General features: G+C 41.3%; 4 protein-coding genes across 4 annotated transcripts; 1 reads left to right on the top strand and 3 right to left on the bottom strand.

Moving 5' to 3' along the window:
* Positions 1-329: 329 nt before the first annotated feature.
* On the bottom strand, positions 330-5471 carry Grip71 (WD repeat-containing protein Grip71). Its single transcript, XM_028184282.2, has 2 exons — positions 5141-5471; positions 330-3229 (listed from the first exon to the last, which is right to left on the bottom strand). The coding sequence occupies exons 1-2, from the start codon at positions 5273-5275 to the stop codon at positions 1757-1759; spliced, it is 1608 nt and encodes a 535-aa protein (XP_028040083.2). The 5' UTR covers positions 5276-5471; the 3' UTR covers positions 330-1756.
* A 1710-nt stretch (positions 5472-7181) lies between these two features.
* On the top strand, positions 7182-10147 carry LOC114250421 (dolichyl-diphosphooligosaccharide--protein glycosyltransferase subunit 4). Its single transcript, XM_089735165.1, has 3 exons — positions 7182-7280; positions 8358-8468; positions 10063-10147. Exon 2 carries the CDS (start codon positions 8359-8361, stop codon positions 8461-8463), a length of 105 nt encoding a protein of 34 aa, XP_089591291.1. The 5' UTR covers positions 7182-7280; position 8358; the 3' UTR covers positions 8464-8468; positions 10063-10147.
* A 134-nt stretch (positions 10148-10281) lies between these two features.
* LOC114250423 (lipase 3) lies at positions 10282-11643 on the bottom strand. The gene has a single exon (XM_089735164.1). The coding sequence runs from the start codon at positions 11569-11571 to the stop codon at positions 10615-10617; it is 957 nt and encodes a 318-aa protein (XP_089591290.1). The 5' UTR covers positions 11572-11643; the 3' UTR covers positions 10282-10614.
* A 3885-nt stretch (positions 11644-15528) lies between these two features.
* Positions 15529-16567, bottom strand: LOC149500893 (uncharacterized). The gene is made up of 2 exons (XM_089735487.1): positions 16225-16567; positions 15529-15752 (listed from the first exon to the last, which is right to left on the bottom strand). The coding sequence occupies exons 1-2, from the start codon at positions 16565-16567 to the stop codon at positions 15529-15531; spliced, it is 567 nt and encodes a 188-aa protein (XP_089591613.1).
* Positions 16568-21200: the final 4633 nt, after the last annotated feature.

Below are 21200 nucleotides of genomic sequence, written 5' to 3'. Positions count from 1 at the left end.
TTAAATGGGAGAAACTTGTGGTAACTTGGGAAAACTTGTGAAAGAGCCTCAATCCATGGATGAAAACAGCATAGATAATAATAATTTATAATGTATAATTTATAAAAGGGAAGCAATTCAAGCAGTTCGTACCCCACACGACAGAAGACCAATGCTGTAAATAACAGTGGTCTTTCGTTAGACGTTAGTACCCGCCTTACCATGTTTTTCTCCCAACATCGATGTCGTATTTATTACCTACCATTCCTACACTAAGATCTATAGATGTGACTACTTGAAACTGAATTGCCAATAGAAAAGGCTCATGATATGGTTTGAAAAAAAAACAATTAAAAATTATAGGCATTTAATAAAATTAGTAGTGTACTAGCTAATTTAATTACATAGATTAACAAGGAAGCTAATATTATTTATAAATATAACAAATTCATACACAAAAATACATCAATTATTAACATTATTGTCAAAATAAACACGAAAACAGAACAATTTAGATAGATGCAAAATTTGTATATGATTAACTAATTATGAGTGTGATAATTTTCATTAAACAGATCTCCAATAACTTGACCAATTTGTCAAATAGACAATTACGTATTTTTTTTTAATTTACAACACACTTTAAGTGTTCAATGATAATATTTAACATTTGTTAAATAAAAAGAGGAGTTGAAAATATGTTATGTATATTATTTTTAAATTACAAAGAATCCGTTCCTAAGGATCCTATACTATTAGGTATTGATGCCGGAATATTTATTACAAATTTACTTTATTTAATTTACATTACAAACACAACGAAAGAGACAAAAAATTATTTAAATATTGGAAATTTTTAAGTCCGTAATTTTACGAACGGTATTAAATTTGGCACAACTATTATTTATATGTGTATAATTATATTAAAATTAACTAAATGTCTTTCAATTATTATTTTACAGTTTTAAAAATATTCTACCTAGGATTATGAAAAGTCAACAACATTTCATTAAATTTTTATAAAATATGGCAATTGAGATTGCAGCTCAGCTGATAATAAGTGGCAGGCATCGCTTAGAGACGCTACAGTGTAACGTCTGTTAATAGGACCTAACAAACTTAAAATGAATTCGAATGGTTCTGAAAATCAGTTCTTTTAGGGACAAAACTTATTCGTATTGAGTGACGCGCCTATACCATTACTGATTGGGCGTATTGTGGGGACACATTGGTATTGCCATCCTATTACCGGTCGCCTAAAAGGCTGCACAGCCGTTAGACGACTTTCCCATAGTGGAATGGACACCGATCAACGCTTAATACCATCAGGTCCCTTACCCAGGTCAATGGCATAGAAGGAGACATAAAAATTACTGAAATGATGCTACAAGCGTTTATAAATGAATTCGCAGTCAGCACAAATAACTTCAATGTTAATTCTACTATTAATTTGGCAAAAAAATGTTTTTTTTTTTTTGTATTTCCATAAGTAATGTCTACTTTACTTTTTGTTTTGCTCCTAACATCCTACCCGCAATCTTCAGTCTATGCCTGACCGTGACGCTTGCAACACGCCGAAATATCGACAACTCGTGAAATGTGAAAACCATAGTATGAACCTGTTAAATAACAATTGTGTAATATAAATAATTTTAAATAATAATGTGTAATTTTAGCGAAAGTTCTTCAAACTTCCTATATTGTATTATGAAGTTTGATGTACTTTTGCTTAAAATAAATTAGAGCTCCAAAACTTTATAAGTACACCTGGAACTTTCTAAGATTTATTAAAGCTAGTTCTCTTTTTCAATTGATCAATTTCTAAAGCCAGCTTTCTGTTTGTCTCAACTAAAACGTCTTGGTTGTAGGTTAGATTCTGAATCTGCTCATTCATGTTGGACAGTTGTTTCTCCAAATATAATTTTTGTTTTGTCAGAGCCATCATGATGTGCAGGAAATAATTTCTATTGTCATCTGCGACGTCGGTCAGTGTAAGTTTAATAAAATCTTTTAATTCATCTAAGGATTTATTCTCCATTACGTCAACGCAAGGAGTAGAACTAGAATGTTTGATTGGTAGATTTGTATTTGATATTCGAGCTTCTTCGGCAAGTCCGTTGGAAGGTAAAGGGGATGGAAACACTAAGTTATCCATCGTTCTGCTAGTTAAAGGAGTAGATATCTTACTAATGTTCTTTTCAGCGTCCAACTGGCGATACCTTGCTTCGTGCCTATCGCTTTTCCTTTCATGGTCCAAAGACTTACTGCCTTCATCATCAAAATCATTGTTCGATTTATCCAGTCCCATCATGACAAGAAATGAATCTGCTTTGGCATCACCTTGATTAGATATTTCGAGATTATTTTTTGGGGGTGTGTCGCTTATGAAAAACATATCCGAAGTTCTTGTACGAACCGGAGAGTGTACTTTAGTTGGCGAAAGACATTCAGTATCTTCTCGCAGGCTGATTTCAGCTGAGAAGGCCATCTTTCGCAAAGGTTGAAAAGTAACCTTTCTAACTTCATCTTCGTGACCTCTAAGTATTTTGAATGGAATAGTTAAATCTCTCAAATCGTATATGAGGACTACGCCATTTTTCGTACCGAAACCGACTTGGTTTTCTGTGTTCACGGCCAAAGAAGTCAATGTGTAAGCAGCCTTAATAGTCGAAACTATGTTCTGTAATCGAATATCATAAACGTGCATGATTTTATCGTAGCCACAGGAAAACATAACGTCTCGATTGATCAGCGAGTACGCAATGTCACTGACCGGAGCCCCGTGTACATTTTCAAAGAACACTTTATCTTTATTCGTGGTTACGTCTCGGAGCACGATGTGGCCTTCATCGGTTGCTAGCCCCAACAGCGAGCGAGCATCTTGATGAAATTTCATCGCCGAAATACTTTTCGAACAAGGCAGCTTGACCGTTAAAACCGGAATGTTTGATACAAGACCGTAAATGACCGTGTCGCCATTTTGCATGGTCGCTGCTAAACTAGTATTCTTGGCATTGTAGCTGACGAAGTTTACAGCGGACTGGTGTGAAGGTGTTGGAAACGTTTTTATGACACTTCGGTTCTTCGTGTCCCATATCATTACATTACCGTTCTTGGTGCCTACGGCTATGTTACGATGGCCATCTCGGTGGAAACTCGCACACCAACTGTCTTTTAATGATAAATGCTGTAAACTCCGGACGTCGTGATCCGCTGCAGATAATATTTCAACTAAGCCTTTTGAATTCACCTGGAACGTTAATAAAATCCTTTATGAATATGCAAGCATTAAAAATTATAATATATATTTTTAGTACACTAATTATTTCTGTGTGCAGTTTAACACAATTAGAAACAATCGAAAAAGTGGCTATTACCATCATGGGAGTTCCTCAATATTTAGGGGAGGCAAAGTGGGAAAACGTGGGCTATTGAGAATTCGCAAGGTGAAGCAGTGACAGACCTTGACAATATTTCCGAAACGTTGAAAGAGTTCTATCAATTTCTGTTTCAAGACCCTAACTCGCACTATTTCGATCCTCAGTATGCAGATAGAGCCGAATATTCTTGAGGATGAGGTTTGTATAATAAAATACCTTAAGAAAGGGAAAACCAGTGGAAAGGAGACCGATTGAAACCATCAAGCCATCTGGAGAATATTGTGTTGAAATTTTCCATAACCTACGTAATAAAATATGGCAATTTGGAACTTGGAACTTGGCTCATACAATTTTCATCACGTTGCATAAATCAGTGCTCCTTGAATATATGTACAGAGCTTATAATGAGACTTAACCACGAAAACTGGTCGGATGGTATAAATGTCGGAAGTCAGAAGTTTCCGATATGCAGACATCACTTTAGTCACGTCGAGCCAGGTGGAAGAGCTGCTCAACAAAGTGGAACATGTCAGTCTTGATTTTGGACTTAAAATTAAACGCAGCAAGACAACAATCATGATTGGCGACGGTGCTAATAATAACTTGCCGGAGGTCACAAGAATTGTGAACTGTGATGGCATACAATGATATATTTACAAACTTGGGCGCATTAATTTTATACAGTAGAGGATGCATTGAAGAATTAAAGCGGAGTATGGCTATTTTGAGGTCAGCCATGGACAGGATAAAAAAAATATGGGGGAATCGAAACGTCACGAAAGTCACTAAAGTTAGAGTTGTAAGATCGCTCATCTTCCCCATTTTTGTACAGGAACTCAGCATTAAGCAGCATCTCTCTTCCATTATTCAGGGTCACATTCTCACATAAATGCTACACATGGGGGTGACGACTCAGCAGAACGCCTTGTGGTGCAGCGCTAGATTGAGGGTACAACACCAAACAGCAAATTACCGTTACAGTGGACAGATAAAAAAAGGCCCATCACAAGTGGACAAGAAAGTTCAAGAGGAATGGTGACGAACACAACCACCTGAACTGATGACCACATCCACTCTCCTAAGAGTGCAAATTACTAAGAGGAAAAGAAAAAGAGGCAGTATAAAATGTCTTTGTAGATTTTGTCCCAAAGGCTCCAGAGGCTCCAAAATGCTTGACTTCATCCAGAAGGGCATTGACAAAATTTCACTGGCAGAGAAGTATCAATCTCACGAGTGCTTATTTTGATTGATAGATTGATATATCAATATTTAAAAAAAAAGCTAACTTTCTGTTTACAAAAACAGCAATTTCATAAGTAAAAGCTTAATATTAGTTCTTATGGATGTGTAAAACTGATATGCTTAACTGTGGTTGCCCTTTGGTAACTTGATCGCTACGACAGACCAATCAGATGATCATCAGATGGCTTTGCTGACATTTTGTATGTTTTTCAAAATAATGTGATTGAATTTCAAAATAATATTATATAAAAATGAATTGCTGTTCGTTAGTCTCGTTAAGAATCGAGAACGGCTAGAACGATTTGGCTAATTTCGGTCTTGAATTAATTGGTAAAGGAAATAAATATGAAAATGCTCGGAATTAAAAATAACAATTTTGTTTTTCTTTCGATCTGTCTCCCGTCCGTCGGATTCCTTTTGTTTGTTTTAAGTTTCTTTTATACGAAAGTTTAGGTCTTTCATTTATCGATTAAGGCACTACGAAGTCTGCCGGGTCAGCTAATCCTAAATAATTGTTAATGCTTTGAATTATATTTTACCTGCAATATGTATTTGCTGTCGTCGCTCCATGAAATATCACGTAGCAGACCCTCGTAACATCCGTAGGACTTTTTCAGTTCCCACGTTAAACAATCATACAGTAACAAACGAGAACTTGCTGAGGTGAAATACATTTTATTAGTTATTCATCAACATTTAGAACTACGTAAATTGACATATGCGGGACCAGTGAACTAATCACTTATAAACTTGTGAGTCTCAAATACAATTATTTTGAATAAAACGTTTATGAAAAACAAAACAAATCGAAAATTGTGTCTTGCTATACGCGGAATTTTGACATTAGCACTTTGACAGCTTTAAGACACTGACACTCATAGATTATACACTTAATATATTTGAGACTGACACTTGGCAATCAGGTAATCCCATAGACCTAGGTTTCATACTTCAGTCGCTAATCCGTTTGATTCTAATAGAGTGTGAACTGAAATGGTGACATAAAGTAGCACCTTATTAAAGTGAAACTGAACTGTTTCATTTGTTTCCTCAACATTTAATGAAAGAGTATAATAATATATTATATACTCTTGTGCACTTCCCTAAAAACACAAAAAATAATATTTGTGTTTTTAGGTGTTAGGTTAAGTGCACAATCTGTGAAGGTGAATTTTTTATGTGAAACATCTATAGCCGCACGTAAAACCGATTTCTAGCGTGGCGACGAATGCCGTGTCGACGCGTCGCCAAGCTATATGATGGTATATATATATATACAGTATATATGCAGTAGTGTGTACTGTGTGCGACGCGTCGCCATGCGCAATCGACTGTACAATTCAATTCTCTCCCACTCGAGCCGGCGTTAAGCCATCTCTCTCGCTACACTGAGCTCGGGTATCTATAGTGTATACTCCATAGTGTATACAGTATCAAAGTGTATAATCTATGTGCAGTGTTGTTTACTACAGTACACATAACCTGTGTTTTACTTGAAAACAAATTGTTTTTTCGTAATATTTTATTTTATCATTATGACATATTTAGTTCCTATCACAATCTGTTCTTTTCTGCATATTACTTTTACAAAATAATGTCGGTGTTTCACATCTGCCAGGCGTCCCGTGACGCCTCACATTTTTTTTCACTGCTGGACATAGCTTCTCAAGTGTCTTCAAAAAATCCATTAACTATTATACATTACATTCCTGCCATTAAATTTAAAGATTCTTAATGCTATTTATCTTACTCGATGTTATCACATCTTAATTTAATTATTTTTTATTCAATCCTATTCTTTAATCAATTTTCATTTTATTTTACATCTCTCTGTTCCATTTTATTTTCTCATAAAGTCACGTGTATGGACTTTTGATAAAACATTCTTTGACTTTATTACCTAAGTTTCTTATACCAGTTTAATAGAGGAAAAAAAAATATGACTGACGTGTTGCTTGTTTTAAGTTAGAGATAGTAATTCATTCCGAAAAGTATCGATTAAAATCGATTCACAATACATTCGAAGCAAAGAAAATTGATCGCTTTTCGAGTTACTGGGGCTTTGTTTTATCTGAAAAACTTTACATAGAAACGAATCAGTAACTCATGTTACACAAAAATCAATTAATCAAAATGCAAATGGTGCAATATTAACCAATGTATTTAATGTAACAACCATCAGAGCAGATGATTTACACACATTAATAATTTGTTTTTCTCCTACCTACGCCTGAAGCCTTGAGAGGCTATAATAGCGCTACCCTAGCGTGTATGTGAGCTCTCGGGGCTCAAACCAAGAGGTGTTATTAACACTGGCCCTAGCAAGAGCAGTGTTTCGCAGAATCTACCACCGAATCAGACACGCGAACCACTGAGAATATCCAGCAAGAAACTCAGCGGGCTATTAACAAAAACATATATGTACACCGTTATATCTGTTAAGATAATAGAAAGGGCCTGAAATCTTCTAGACTGCTACACAGTTATTAGCAAATAAGACGAAAATATGTGTACAAGCAATTAAGCATAAATTATTTATCGATTCTTCCTTTAATCGATCTCATATTTCATCCCAACCAGATGTTCCTCCCTACCGGTGTCAACTCCGGATCCAGAAAAATCTCAACACAAAACTAATAATTTTATTAATTTAATTCAGTTTAAAACATCCAATCTAAAGTAAGTACCTAAATTAAATAATCTTACAACTAATATTGCCTCAAGCATTAACTAGATAAGATTTGTAAAAGAAAACAATGAACCGGTAAATTTAACGTCAAATAATAAACTTAAAGTTCAACGTTTACACTTTAATATTCGCATACGTTTAAAGATACTTTTAAAAGATTTAAGATCTTTAAATTCCTCTATTTTGTAAATAAAAAAAATGGAGAATGTTTGTTTTGAATGTTCTGTTGACATCAATAACTACAACGCTGTACAACAGCCTAAAGCTGTAAATGAGTCGTCTATTATCAAAGGTGGCAGGTGGCAATCTGTGCATTTGGACAAAAAAATGTTATTGATATGTCAATACAGATTGATTTGAATATAATCGTCTCCTTCAAAGAATACGGTTCAAAACCTGCATTAAATAAAGGTTAATAGTTAACCTGTTATTTATCTAAGATGTCGTTCCGAAGAGTTTTGTGACTGCCAATGGAATACAAAGTCAATAATTCGTTTTTCTGATTTACCAATAATTGTCCAAAAGTCAGATTGCCGGCTTTGATAATAGTCGACTCAAATAACCTACTCTTAATTTTATTCAATATCATATCTCAAATAAGTGTTTTGCTATTGCTCGCAAGGTCTGGGGCGACCAGAAACCCACTGTTTTGGAACCAACACAGATCTATTGGAATTTATTTTTCAGGTATTAGAAATGTTTGTCCAAACCCGAATCAGGCATCAACTACTTACCTTGGACAAATTTTCTTGACCTTCTCAGTAAACTAGATAACTTTTACCATCTAAGACACAGCAGTTATGTAGTAATGGCTCAGAGGGTTGTTCTCTGTCACCACGGAGTCATCAGCCAGAAGAATTGTCATCTGCATATGGCAATTTATAACCATATTACTGAAACTCTCTACTTATTAACAAACATATTGGATGTTCGTCATTGAAACCTTTCATTGGGATTTTTGAGAGAAGGTTTTGTGTTTGTAAATTATTTGTTCCATGCGAAAACGACAGAAAAAGAGAACGAGAATAATTTTGAAATCTTTAATAAAACTTTTTCTCTGGTTTCAGAATGATCACCGACATCCAGCTAGCGGTTTTCTCCAACATTTTGGGAGTCTCCATATTCTTATTAGTTATCCTGTATCACTACATAAATGCCAATAGTTCCAAATGATATAGGTAAAGATATTTAAAGAAATTAGTTTTAATTAGCCTTAAACATGATTCTGACAATTTATTGAGTTCTGAAAAATTATAAAATCGAAAGCTGGAGTAACACATTCTTCACTGCTGTTAATAAAATACTTTACAATTAAATAAATGATCATTAAAATGTATATAATACAATTTGCATCTGTGAAAAAATCAGCCATAAAATCATATCGACCCTTGAAAGGCAAACGTGACTAAGCGACAATGCGTGAACTTTACAGTAGACTAATTTAAAGTTGAAATACCTGAAAAAAAATCTATTTTAAGAAATCTAGCTGTAGGATTGAAATGATTTTAATAGACCTAGCAATATATTTTTTTTGCGCATCGAATATGGTTATTGCCTATCATTTATGTACAAAGCAGTTATTGTCACTTAATCACGTTTGCCTTTCAACCGTTAATATTTGTAAACAAATTTTACAGAGTGGCAACCTCTTACACTATTCTCTTAAACTATTTTTGTAAACTTTAGAATTGTGTTGGTATGATGGTCTTTATTGAGACTAATATTGAACAGAAAATTGGGAAGAGACCTAAGTTAATTTCTTTATGTATATTTTACAGTACAACTTCAAAATCAGTTTACTCTATTTTTTATTTATTGCTTTGATTGATGGATGAGCTCACGGGCAACCTGATGTTAAGTGATTACAGGAGCCCATAGACATCTACAGCGTAAATGTTGCCACCTACCTTGAGATATGAGTATGAGATATGATGTTTCAGTTTGTATAGTAAAACGGCTGCCCCACCCTTCAAACCGACACGCATTACTGCTTCACGACAGAAATAGGCAGGGCGGTGGTACGTACCGGATCGGACTCACGAGATATCGTACAACCAGTAATTACGCAAATTATAATTTTTTGAGTTTGATTTTTATTACACGATGTTATTCCTTTACCGTAGAAGTCAATCGTGAACATTTGTCAAGTACGTAGGTATTTCATTAGAAAAATTGGTACTCGCCTGTGGGATTTGAACACCGTTGCATCGCAAGATACGAATTCACCGGACGTCTTATACTTTAGGCCACGAAGACTTCAAAATAATTAGGCGTGCATCCGCCCTTTATGGTACTAAGTTCCATACATAATGACTGTACAAAGTTTCTACTCAGTCACTAATATAACATGTTCCGGAACAAACATTCAGTCTCAAAATGTGTGTCATATATTGGGCAGATATTGGGTGGCACTAAATTACTGTTATAAAACATTATACAGTTCAAAGACAATTCTTTGAACTGTATAATGTTTTATAACAGTAATTTAGTGCCACCCAATATCTATAGTATCGATATAGTTAATATTAATTTAAGTAAATTAATTCAATTCAAATAATTTTAAGAAATTAAAAAAAAGTTCAATAATACTACTGGAGGTCTAGGTAATTGGTATTACTATCTGTAAATATGGCATCGCCCGATTTCGCGAGTCGAATACATAATTAAAATTATTTTTACAGCTTGTTTCATTCAAGTCTGTATTTATTTTTCATATTATAATTATGTCTAGGGTTATTAATAGACTTATTTATACGTATTCTTTTGTTACAGGTCAATCGCGGCCATTGTAAAAGCATTGGTGTCTCTAATAAAAAATGTGCTTTATATTAAGATGTAAATAAAAGTTTTACTCGAATTATTTTTGTTTCAATTATGATGTACATTGTACAAATACTTTTTTATCGTTTCAAAAATATTCTTTAGGGCCAAGAGGAAACATTGTTTTGCATAGTACCGTCGAATTAGAGCTAATTCCGTCCATTTTTTTCTTTTTTTCCCTTCCTATGCTGGTAGCCTTGAGAGGTTATTTCAGCTTCACCCTAACGTGTGTAGGTGAGCTCACGGGGCTCAAACCGGAGTGTTGTTAACACTGACCCTAGCAAGAGTAGTGCTTCGCAGAATCTACCACCGGATCGGAAACGCAACCCACTGAGATCCGGCGAGAAACTCAGTGGGCTGGACCGTCCATACTACCTGAAACCAGTTCGGTTAGCCACAATGCTTGAAAATATGTCACGTAAAAATATGTATGTACATAAACCAAATAAAATGTTTAAAATGAATTATTTCCTTTCGTCAAAGTGACGTTTAATCAATAGTAATTTAATGTGATAATAAGATAGTTTTCAGCTTCTCGTAAATCAACGTCTTTACGTCTTTTCCCCAAAGGAAATCTACGTGAGTAAAAGGTTCAAATGGAACTTTATACATTTCTTTTGCGTTGCCTAAACTGGAATACAGCTTCTCGACATCGTCAGGGTGAGCGAGCCAGTCTTCGTCGCTGTAGAAGAGATACACAGGTGTCACAACTTTGTACAGGTGATAGTGTGGGGGTTCTTTGTTACCGTACAGCTTTAAGTTAAAATATCCGTAATCAAACATTTTGAAGTCACCAGACATTGTTCCTTGGCCGAAGTGCACGATCTGCTTAACCGACGCTCCGGCTGGCATGTGCCCGTATAGTACAGGAAGATTCGTCACGTTCAATTGCTCATAACCAAAACCGGTAAATAGGAAGATCACATTACTGCACAAGATTTCCGCCAACGGCAGAGTACCACACAGAAGCAACTTTAGACTCCGAATGAGGTTATTGTCCGGTAGAAACTCGTGTATCCCGAAAATTTTGGTTATGTAATAAATTAATGGAGTTCCCGGCGTGAATAGTCTGACGATTGGTGATCTTACTTTCGTCATAAAAGCTACAGGAGATAACGCTATCATTGCAGAAATTTTCTCGTTATATTCCGGCCTCTCAGATGTCATAACAAAAAATGTGGTGGTACCTTGAGAATACCCAATATATTTTAACGATGAGGTATTTTTAGATGCGAGGACGTAGTCGATCATCGCTGGTAAATCATAGTAACCTATTTCATGCCATGAGAAGTCCCAGAATATGGCGTCCGATGGATCTAAGATTAAATGTTGTTTTGAGTGTTTGTTGCCACGAGCATTCCCCATCCACACATCATAGCCTTCTCTGGCAAGGAGGAAGGCCAGTCCGCCTTCGGGGCCTGCAACAACAAAATCATCCGAACTTCCAAGCAAACCATGCATCAAAAACACCGCTGGTCCTTTATTAGGTATTCGAAATAAGGTTAAACAATATTCATCCTCAGTCGTTACAAAGTGTTTTTCCACTTTTTGATTGTATTTCTCAATAATTTGCTCAATCGAAAGCGTAATGTCTTCATTCCCTAAACCGGCGTGGTAATTTGCAACGATGTCGTCAAAATGTTTTAGTACAGTTTTGTTGATAAGAATCGGCAAATGACCACCAAGGGCGTGGATTACCGTGCCCGATAATGACGTAATCGCACCCCTGCCGCTGCTTATAATTTCTTCGGCCACACGAAATGGCCCAGAAAAAATCGGTAGTTGATAAAACATATCTATAAGAGCACTCACGGTATTGGAGGTAGTTGACAGTGTATAGCGGATTAATTGTCCGCCCACTTGATTTGTGGAGATAATAACGACCACAATCAAAGTAAAGTTTCTCATGACGAGTGCGTGCTGATGGTGTTATTAGCGAACTGTGGATTGTCCACATCTCCGTCAGTAGGTGGCCTTGAATCCATTAGGTATGTTTTTTTTTGGAAATGTTCATTTCCGCGAATGAATTGCAAAAATTGAAACAATTGAAATTAAATAGTTTGAAGTTTCTGTGTCTAGGTAGGGTAATTGAGCCGAAAGCGAGCCGAGAGAATATTCTGGTACCGCAGGCACCTTGTTGAATGTGTTACTCACACAGCTGCTTTATCTGTATGCCTCTTGGTAATCCATCTCTAATGGTTTATTCGTTAATAATAGAGGAAAACAGGATTAAAAGCTTAAGTCCATAAAAATCTAGTAGGAAGTAGGAAGCGATTTAGCTGTGTCTGTAGCATAGCTGAAATCTACGAGCGACGCGGTCATCGTATGGGTCGTATGCTCGTCCGCTTAAAAGAGCACTATGAAAAGAACACCGCTTCTTCTTTAGGTCACGATGATGACAAAATCAGTCTTTTTGTTCTTTCATCTATATATGGAAGTACTTATTGAATTCTATAGACATCTAAAGTGATCTTCGCAAAGATTAATAATTAATTGTAAAGCTGGCTGTGTACAGTGACGTCCTGGTGCTTAATAGACCGCTTTCACCGTAGATAATATTGTTGATCAGCTTCATCGCTAAAAAAAGTACGAAATTTGCGCGTCATTTCGTATAGCTTAAACCCTTTTAAAGCTCCGATTATAAATTATACTGTAAACTAATTTAAAAGAATCTGAATACTCAAATCGTAGTGAACATGCCGCTTGTTTGGCCAAGAAGCGAGTTTTACGCAGATCAAAATCATTCTAGATTTTTTACAACACTTAATTGTAATTGCGCGACACGTTTCGAATAATAAAGTTACGAAACATAAAAACATCATGTTGGCGTTTTATTATTGTGCATTTCCACAAATAACTGTACAAAGTTCACTTTCTAGGAAACGTGAGATACCTATAAGAGAATCTCAAATTGCACGCGAATGAACTGATTTGTCATTTATTATGTTAGAACAGTTTGAAGTAAATATTTTTTATTGGTTTTCAGTGCTAAAGGCTTAATGGGAATGCCGAAGTCGACGTTCATAGGACTTCATAGTTTTTTTATTTATTGCTTAGATGTGTGGTTTGTTAATTGTATTCTCGGGATATTATGCTCCGAACACATAAAAGTCAAACACACCAATTCAACAATATAATAATATAATATGTGTGCAATGTTCTATTATAAAGTAAAAAGAGTAAACAAGTCGCTAGGCACTACAAGGCACAAATTACAACTAAAATTTTAATACGTTTTACAATCAAGTTAAATCGATGCGCGCGAATCTCGTAGCATACGTCACGGGACACCTGCGCGTTCGGGAACTCCGATCGCATCCGATTACGCCCGAGTGCGACCGAGTGCTGCACGCTACAGATGGGAGGACGAGCTCACAGTCCACCTGGTGTTAAGTGGTTACTAGAGCCCATAGACATCTACAACGTAAATGCGCCACCCATCTCGAGATATAAGTTCTAAGGTCTCAGTATAGTTGCAAGGGTTACCCCACCCTTCAACCCGAAACGCTGCTTCACGGCGGTATAGAATAGAAATTAAAATTATCTCTTAAGGGTGGGTTATAGGCCGTCTATATTTATTATTATTTTTTGTAGTATTTCAAGAAACCACTGGGTGCCAGGGTTGGTTCTTAGTTATTTATTAAATTAGCCCGCAAATAATAACTAAGCTGTTACTTGTCTTTTTGAAATGTCTCAGCGAATGTAAAAGAAAAAACAGATGAAATTAAAATACACATAATTAAATATTTATAAAGAATATTTAAAGCATATTAACGCAATATATTGTGTTTAAAGTAGCTACCAACATATTGTTTATTTCTTTAGCGTGTAATCCATGCCGGTTTGAGAGATGAGACGACAACCATCTATCTATATATAATATATAAAAATGAATTGCTGTTCGTTAGTCCCGCTAAAACTTGAGAACGGCTGGACCGATTTGGCTAATTTTGGTCTTGAATTACTCGTGGAAGTCCAGAGAAGGTTTAAAAGGTAGATAAATATGAAAATTTTCAGAATTAAATAAAAATAACAATTTTGTTTTCCCTTTGATGTGTCCCCCGTCAGACGGATTCCTTTTGTTTGTTTTAAGATTATTTTATACAAAAGTTTAGGACTTTTATTTATCGATTGAGGCACTACAAAGTATGCCGGGTCAGCTAGTTATACAATACAATTGAGACTTCGACTGCAAGGTCTCTCAAGGACTGTCTCATTACATTATCGTTATATACCTTAAACACTAGTAAACGACAAGAAGCCGACCCTATGTGAAACTATTCACATATCGTAAAAAAAAAAAGATGCCTAACCCTATCCGCTACAAAATAATTTACAAAACTTGTATGTATTTAATCACGCAGTAACGCACTGCGCAAATAAAAAATGCTGAATTCACTTTTAGTATCTACTTTCGCGATTCAATTTGTCCTATTTTATACTCTTTTAAAACTAAATAAACACGTTTTTCGAACATTGTGACGCTTTCACACTGAAAGCTGTGAGACGTGTTGCTATAAAACATTATTGTCTTTCGGTGGCTCTCCGTTAGTTGGAGTCAGCTCCAGTTTATACTTGTCGTGGCATAACGGATAAGACGTCTGGTGCATTCGTGTTGAGCGATGCACCGGTGTTCGAATCTCAAGCGGGTACCAATTTTCCTAATGAAATACGTACTCAACAAATGTTCACGATTGATTTCCACATCGTGTAATAAAAATGAAACCCGCAAAATTATAATTTGCATAATTACTGGTGGGAGGACCTCTTCTGAGTCCGCGCGGGTGGGTCCCGCCACCCTGCCTATTTCTGCCGTGAAGCAGTAATGTGTTTCGGTTTGAAGGGCCCACCCTTCAGTAACTATTGTTGTAACTAGGTATACTTGAGACCTTAGGACTTATATCTCAAGGTGGGTGGTGCATTTACGTTGTGGATGTCTATGGGCTCCAGCAACCACTTAAAACCAATTGGGCTGTGAGCTCGTCCACCCATCTAAGCAATAAAAATTAAAAATACTCTTTTAACGTCGCTTGTCTTATAAGCCCACTGAATTTCTGGCTGTCTACTGAGTTTCTCGCCGGATCTTCTCAGCGGGTCACGATTCTGATCCAGTGGTAGATTCTGCGAAGCAATGCTCTTGCTTGGGCTAGTGTTAGCAAATTCTCTCAGGTTAAGCCCGTGAGCTCAGTAGCCGGAATAGCCTCTTAAGCTACCAGCGAATAGATAGGGGAAAATATTTTCTCATAATGCTAGTGTTTCGCTTTTTCGCCAGAAGCCGCTAGCCGTTCCCTACTTGAGTTTTCGAAAACAATCCAGGTTTGGTCCATACGTTTGGACACTGATAAAGTATTCCGTTCGGAAATTTATCCAGTTTCCAGTTTACTATTGCTTCTTTTGAGCCATTTTCAATTTTTGAAGTTATACTTCTTTAGGCGCGTTATGAAAAATTAATGAGAGTGATCCAGTTCCGATTGCAACACCATTTGGTCCGGACGCGTTTTTGTGAAAAATTGTCGCTGCCGTCACGAACGTGAGTTGTGAGTTGCCCGACATTGTCGTTGTCGCATTGATCGCGACATTGTTGTGCATTCTCGACGCACTGTCGCTGGCGTCGCGACCTTGAGTCTCAAAAACAGTTCGAGCTTGTTGTTGTGCACTCGTAACGCCAACTCATTATCATTCACTCATCTCATCTATTAAATTTATTTATTTATTCGTCGTGAAAAACAGTCTCTTTAGAGGCTAAAACCCCACTGCGATCACCGCTTGTTGTGGCATCTCACAGCCCAGTGGGGCCCCACCTTCCCAAACTTCCACCCCAATCCCAGCTGACTGCCGTTTTCACGGCAAAGGCACTCCCCCCCTTGCTAGCTGGCACAGCGCAGGAGGTATAACTCCCACTCAGGGGACTCGCCTTTCGGCGAGTTTGCTTTAGGCCCCGGGGACGCCCCCCCCCCCGGGCACACAATCACCATGAGTGACGCTAACGCCGCGCTATTCTTCAAATTCGTCCGCGACTTCTGTCCGGACATAATTTCGCGATTCGAGGCCTACAAGGCCAGCCTTGACGCGCCGGCACTTCGCGACTCTCCAATGTCACCCCAGCGCCGACACTCCGCGACTCGCCGTTATCGCCCCCCACCCCCGCGCCCGCGGTATCTATCGCGTCTTCCGAGGCCGCCGGCTCCGGCTCCGAGTCGGAGTCGGAGATGGAGTTCGAGTCGGCCGCAAGTCCGGAACCAGGAACCTCCGACGGGTTCCAAACCGTCGTCGCACGCGGTAAGAAACGCGCCCGCGCCGTGGAACCGTCCACGGCGCCGAAGCAGCCCAAGGCCGCGAACGCGTCGTGTCCTAAAGTCGTGGTCTCCCTTGACTCCCCTCGCCGCGCAACCCCGTCGCCGCGCCCCGGGCCCGGGCCCACGCCCGTCCGAAAAGTTCCCGCGCCGCCGCCGGTCATCCTGCGCGAAAAATCGTCGTGGCATCGCGTGTCCTTGGCCCTTGAGGCCCAAAAGATCAATGTTGTCCATGCGGGATATTCCTCGCATTCAGATCAAGGTTGCCACACCTGACGATCACAGGTCAGTTACCGCGTACCTCCGCAAGGAACGCATAGGTTATCACACCTATGCGCTCCAGGAGGACCGTGAACTCCGCGTAGTAATACGCGGAGTCCCGAAAGAGCTCGACGTCGAGCAAATTAAGAACGATCTGGTAGGTCAGACCTACCCAGTCATAAGTGTGCACCGGATGCACAGCGGTAGAGACAAATTCGCGTACGATATGGTGCTCGTAGCACTGGAACCCACACCGGAGGGCAAGAAAATTGCCTCATGTCTCCGCACCGTGTGCGGCTTATCGGGGGTCACCGTAGAGGCCCCCTACAAACGTGGTGCTCCCGGGCAGTGCCACCGTTGTCAGCTGTACGGGCACTCAGCACGTAACTGCAACGCGTGACCGCGTTGCGTAAAATGTCTAGACGATCACGCGACCACCGACTGCTCGCGCGTAAAGGAGACAGCGACGGAGCCGCCGAGCTGTGTACTCTGCCGTAAGCAGGGTCACACGGCCAACTACCGCGGATGCCCCAAGGCCCCGCGGAAGTGCCCGGCTAACGCGCCCCCCAAAACTGTCGGCCCAAAGACGTCGGCGCCCCGCGCGCCGAAACCGGCTTTCGTACCGGCTCCGGTGCCCACCGTCTCCGCGTGGGCAAAACCGTTGCCGTTCACGAAGGCAGGAACGACACCGGCACCCCAACCTCGGTACGCGCCGCAACCACTACTCGCGCCACGCCCCGGCCCCGCGCGCGCCCCCACAAACGACTTCACAATCATACGCGACTACATCGCCGCGATTAACATCGACCGCATGCGTTCGTTCGCCGACGCCATGCGCAGGGCGGTCACGGCCGAAGACCGCATATACGCGACGTTCGACCACATGGACGTCATCGAGTCCGTCCAGCGCACGCTGATTTAACACCGGTAATCGATGGCGTACAACGGGAGACTAAAACCCCCTTCTTTGAAGTTAGCATTTTACAATGGTAACGGACTCGCGCGTCAGCGCGACCAAGTTTATGAGTTTCTACGCGACAATCTCATCGACATCCTTCTGGTGCAGGAGACCTTCCTAAAGCCCTCGCGTCGCGACCCCAAAGTCGCGAATTACGTCATGGTTAGGAATGACAGACTCTCCGTCCCCAAGGGCGGGACTGTCATTTACTATAGGAGGGCCCTGCACTGCGTCCCTCTCGATACTCCCTCGCTCTTACATATCGAGGCGTCAGTGTGCCGCATCGCGCTGACGGGACACCAGCCGATCGTCATCGCATCCGTCTATCTCCCCCCTGACAAACCCCTCCTGAGCAGTGACCTCGAGACACTGCTCGGTATGGGGGACGCGGTCATTCTGGCAGGCGATTTAAATTGCCACCACACTAGGTGGAACTGCCATCGCACGAATGTGAACAGTAGGCGTCTCGACGCGTTCATAGACGACCTCACATTCGAGATATTCAGCCCCCCGACCCCCACGTGCTATCCGTACAACGCCGCGCGTCGTTCGAGCACAATAGATCTGGCACTGCTGAGGAACGTAGCTCTGCGCTTGCGCTCCATTGAGGCAATGTCAGAACTCGACTCAGACCACCGACCTGTCGTCATGCAGCTCGGTCGCCCACTTAACCGCGAACCAGATACGAGGACCATGGTGGATTGGAAGAAGCTGGGCACGTGCCTAGCTGACACCGCTCCACCAATCCTCCCCTGCGGCCCGGATTCAACTCCATCCCCCGAGGACACAGTCGAATCCATAAACATCTTCACTGATCACGTCTCGACGGCGATCATAAGATCTTTAAAGCAAGTCGATGTGGAGGACTGCTTCCACCGCATTAGACTTTCCCCCGATCTTAGGGACCTAGTAAGAATCAGAAACGCGGCAATCCGGGCCTACGGTCGATATCCCACGGATTCAAACCGGACTCGGATGCGTCGCTTACAGCGGGAGGTCAAATCCCACTTGAGCGACGCCCGAAACGAAAATTGGGATAGTTGTTTAAAAGAACTCGCGCCCACTCACCAAGCATACTGGCGACTAGCTAGAACCCTCAAGTCCGAAACTATCGCCACTATGCCGCCTCTCGTACGCCCCTCAGGCCAACCACCGGCTTACGATGACGATGACAAGGCAGAGTTGCTGGCCGATGCACTGCAAGAGCAGTGCACCACCAACACGCGGACCCCGAACACACCGAGTTAGTCGACAGGGAGGTTGAGCGCAGAGCTTCCCTGTCGCCCTCGGACGCGTTACCCCCCATTACCACTTCCGAGGTTAAGGAGGCGATCGATAGCCTACAACCACGGAAAGCTCCCGGCTCCGACGGCATCCGTAACCGCACGCTTAAATTGTTACCAGCCCAACTGATAACGATGTTGGCCACCATTTTAAATGCTGCTATGACGAACGGCATCTTTCCCGCGGCGTGGAAAGAAGCTGACGTTATCGGCATACACAAGCCGGGCAAACCGAAAAATGAAACCGCGAGTTACCGCCCCATCAGTCTCCTCCCGGCGATAGGCAAACTATACGAACGGCTCCTTCGTAAACGCCTCTGGGACTTCGTATCCGCGAATAAAATTCTCATAGACGAGCAGTTTGGATTCCGCACCAGACACTCGTGCGTCCATCAAGTGCACCGCCTCACGGAGCACATCTTACTAGGGCTGAATAGGCGGAAACCCATTCCGACAGGAGCCCTCTTCCGACAGGAGCCCTCTTCTTCGATATAGCGAAGGCGTTCGACAAAGTCTGGCACAACGGTTTGATATACAAACTGTATAACATGGGAGTGCCAGACAGACTCGTGCTCATCATACGAGACTACTTGTCGAACCGTTCGTTCCGATATCGAGTCGAGGGAACGCGTTCCCGGCCCCGTCACGTCACAGCCGGAGTCTCGCAAGGCTCCGCCCTCTCCCCGTTACTATTTAGTTTGTATATCAATGATATACCCCGGTCTCCGGAGACCCATCTGGCGCTCTTCGCCGATGACACCGCCATCTACTACTCGTGTAGGAAGAAGGCGTTGCTTCATCGACGACTTCAGACCGCAGCTACCACCATGGGACAGTGGTTCCGGAAGTGGCGCATCGACATCAACCCCACGAAAAGCACAGCGGTGCTCTTCAAAAGGGGTCGCCCTCCGAACACCACGCTGAGCATCCCTCTCCCGACTAGGCGCGTCAACACCTCCGCCTCCGCCATTCGCCCAATCACGATGTTCGACCAGCCCATACCGTGGGCCCCGAAGGTCAAATATTTAGGCGTCACCCTCGACAGTAGGATGACATTCCGCCCCCACATCAAGACGGTAAGCGACCGTGCCGCCTTCATTCTAGGACGTCTCTACCCGATGATATGTAGGCGAATTAAAATGTCCCTTAGAAATAAGGTGACACTCTACAAAACTTGCATACGCCCCGTCGTGACCTATGCAAGTGTAGTGTTCGCTCACGTGGCCCGCACTCACTTAAAATCATTCCAAATTATTCAATCCCGTTTTGGCAGGATAGCCGTCGGAGCCCCGTGGTTCGTCAGGAACGTCGACCTCCATGACGACCTGGACTTAGAGTTCATCAGTAAGTATCTACAGTCGGCGTCGATGCGCCACTTCGATAAAGCGGCACGACACGAGAACCCTCTCATCGTGGCCGCCGGTAACTACATTCCCGATCCTGCGGACAGAATGGAAAGCAGTCGACGTCGCCCAAAACACGTCATCTCGGATCCTCCCGATCCACTAACGGTGCTTCTAGGTACTTCAAGCACCGGTCACCGTTCTCGTCGAACCCGTCGCTTGCGACGAAGGGCTCGACGAGTAAATTAACTCTCAGACACAGCCCACTGAGTTTCTCGCCGGATCTTCTCAGTGGGTCGCGTTTCCGATCCGGTGGTAGATTCTGCGAAGCACGGCTCTTGCTAGGGTTCGCGTTAGCAACGTCATCAGGTTAGAGCCCCGTGAGCTCACCTACAAACGTTAGGGTTACGCTGAAATATCCTCTCAAGGCTCTCAGCTTAGGTAGGAAAAAAAAAAAAAAAAATAAGAGAGTGAAATTTTACGATGCGCGCGCACCGTGACACAAAATTAACAGAATGAAGTTGCCCACTAAAGCCTTCGTCAAACAGAACGCGTAATTAGCGCGCGTAAGAGCGCTAAACTGACGCCGCGCTATGACGCCGAGATGTGTTGTACTATTAAAGTAACATACCGTCAAACAGAACCCCAGCGCTACAAGTACGCAGCGCTATGTCGCGGCGTTAGGACGCTTTGACGTCAGGCGTTGTAATTTTTTACAAATCTTATTTTAGTGTCCGAGTGAATGTGTATTAAAATACTAGATGATGCCCGAAAAAATGATATAAATAGTTAGAAAATACCCATGCATATACAATGCCACATCTGAATCACTCGAATTCTTAATACTTTTAAATTTTCACACTGCTATCGAAAGGCACTATGATTTGGCGAATGCGTTGCGTCAAGGAGCGTTAGGCTCATCTAGTCAATTGGTGTGACATGAAAAGAGCGC

Source organism: Bombyx mandarina, chromosome 19, assembly GCF_030267445.1.
Source record: "Bombyx mandarina strain Sakado chromosome 19, ASM3026744v2".
Lineage (NCBI taxonomy): Eukaryota > Metazoa > Arthropoda > Insecta > Lepidoptera > Bombycidae > Bombyx > Bombyx mandarina.
This window is presented reverse-complemented; position numbering and strand designations above follow the sequence as displayed.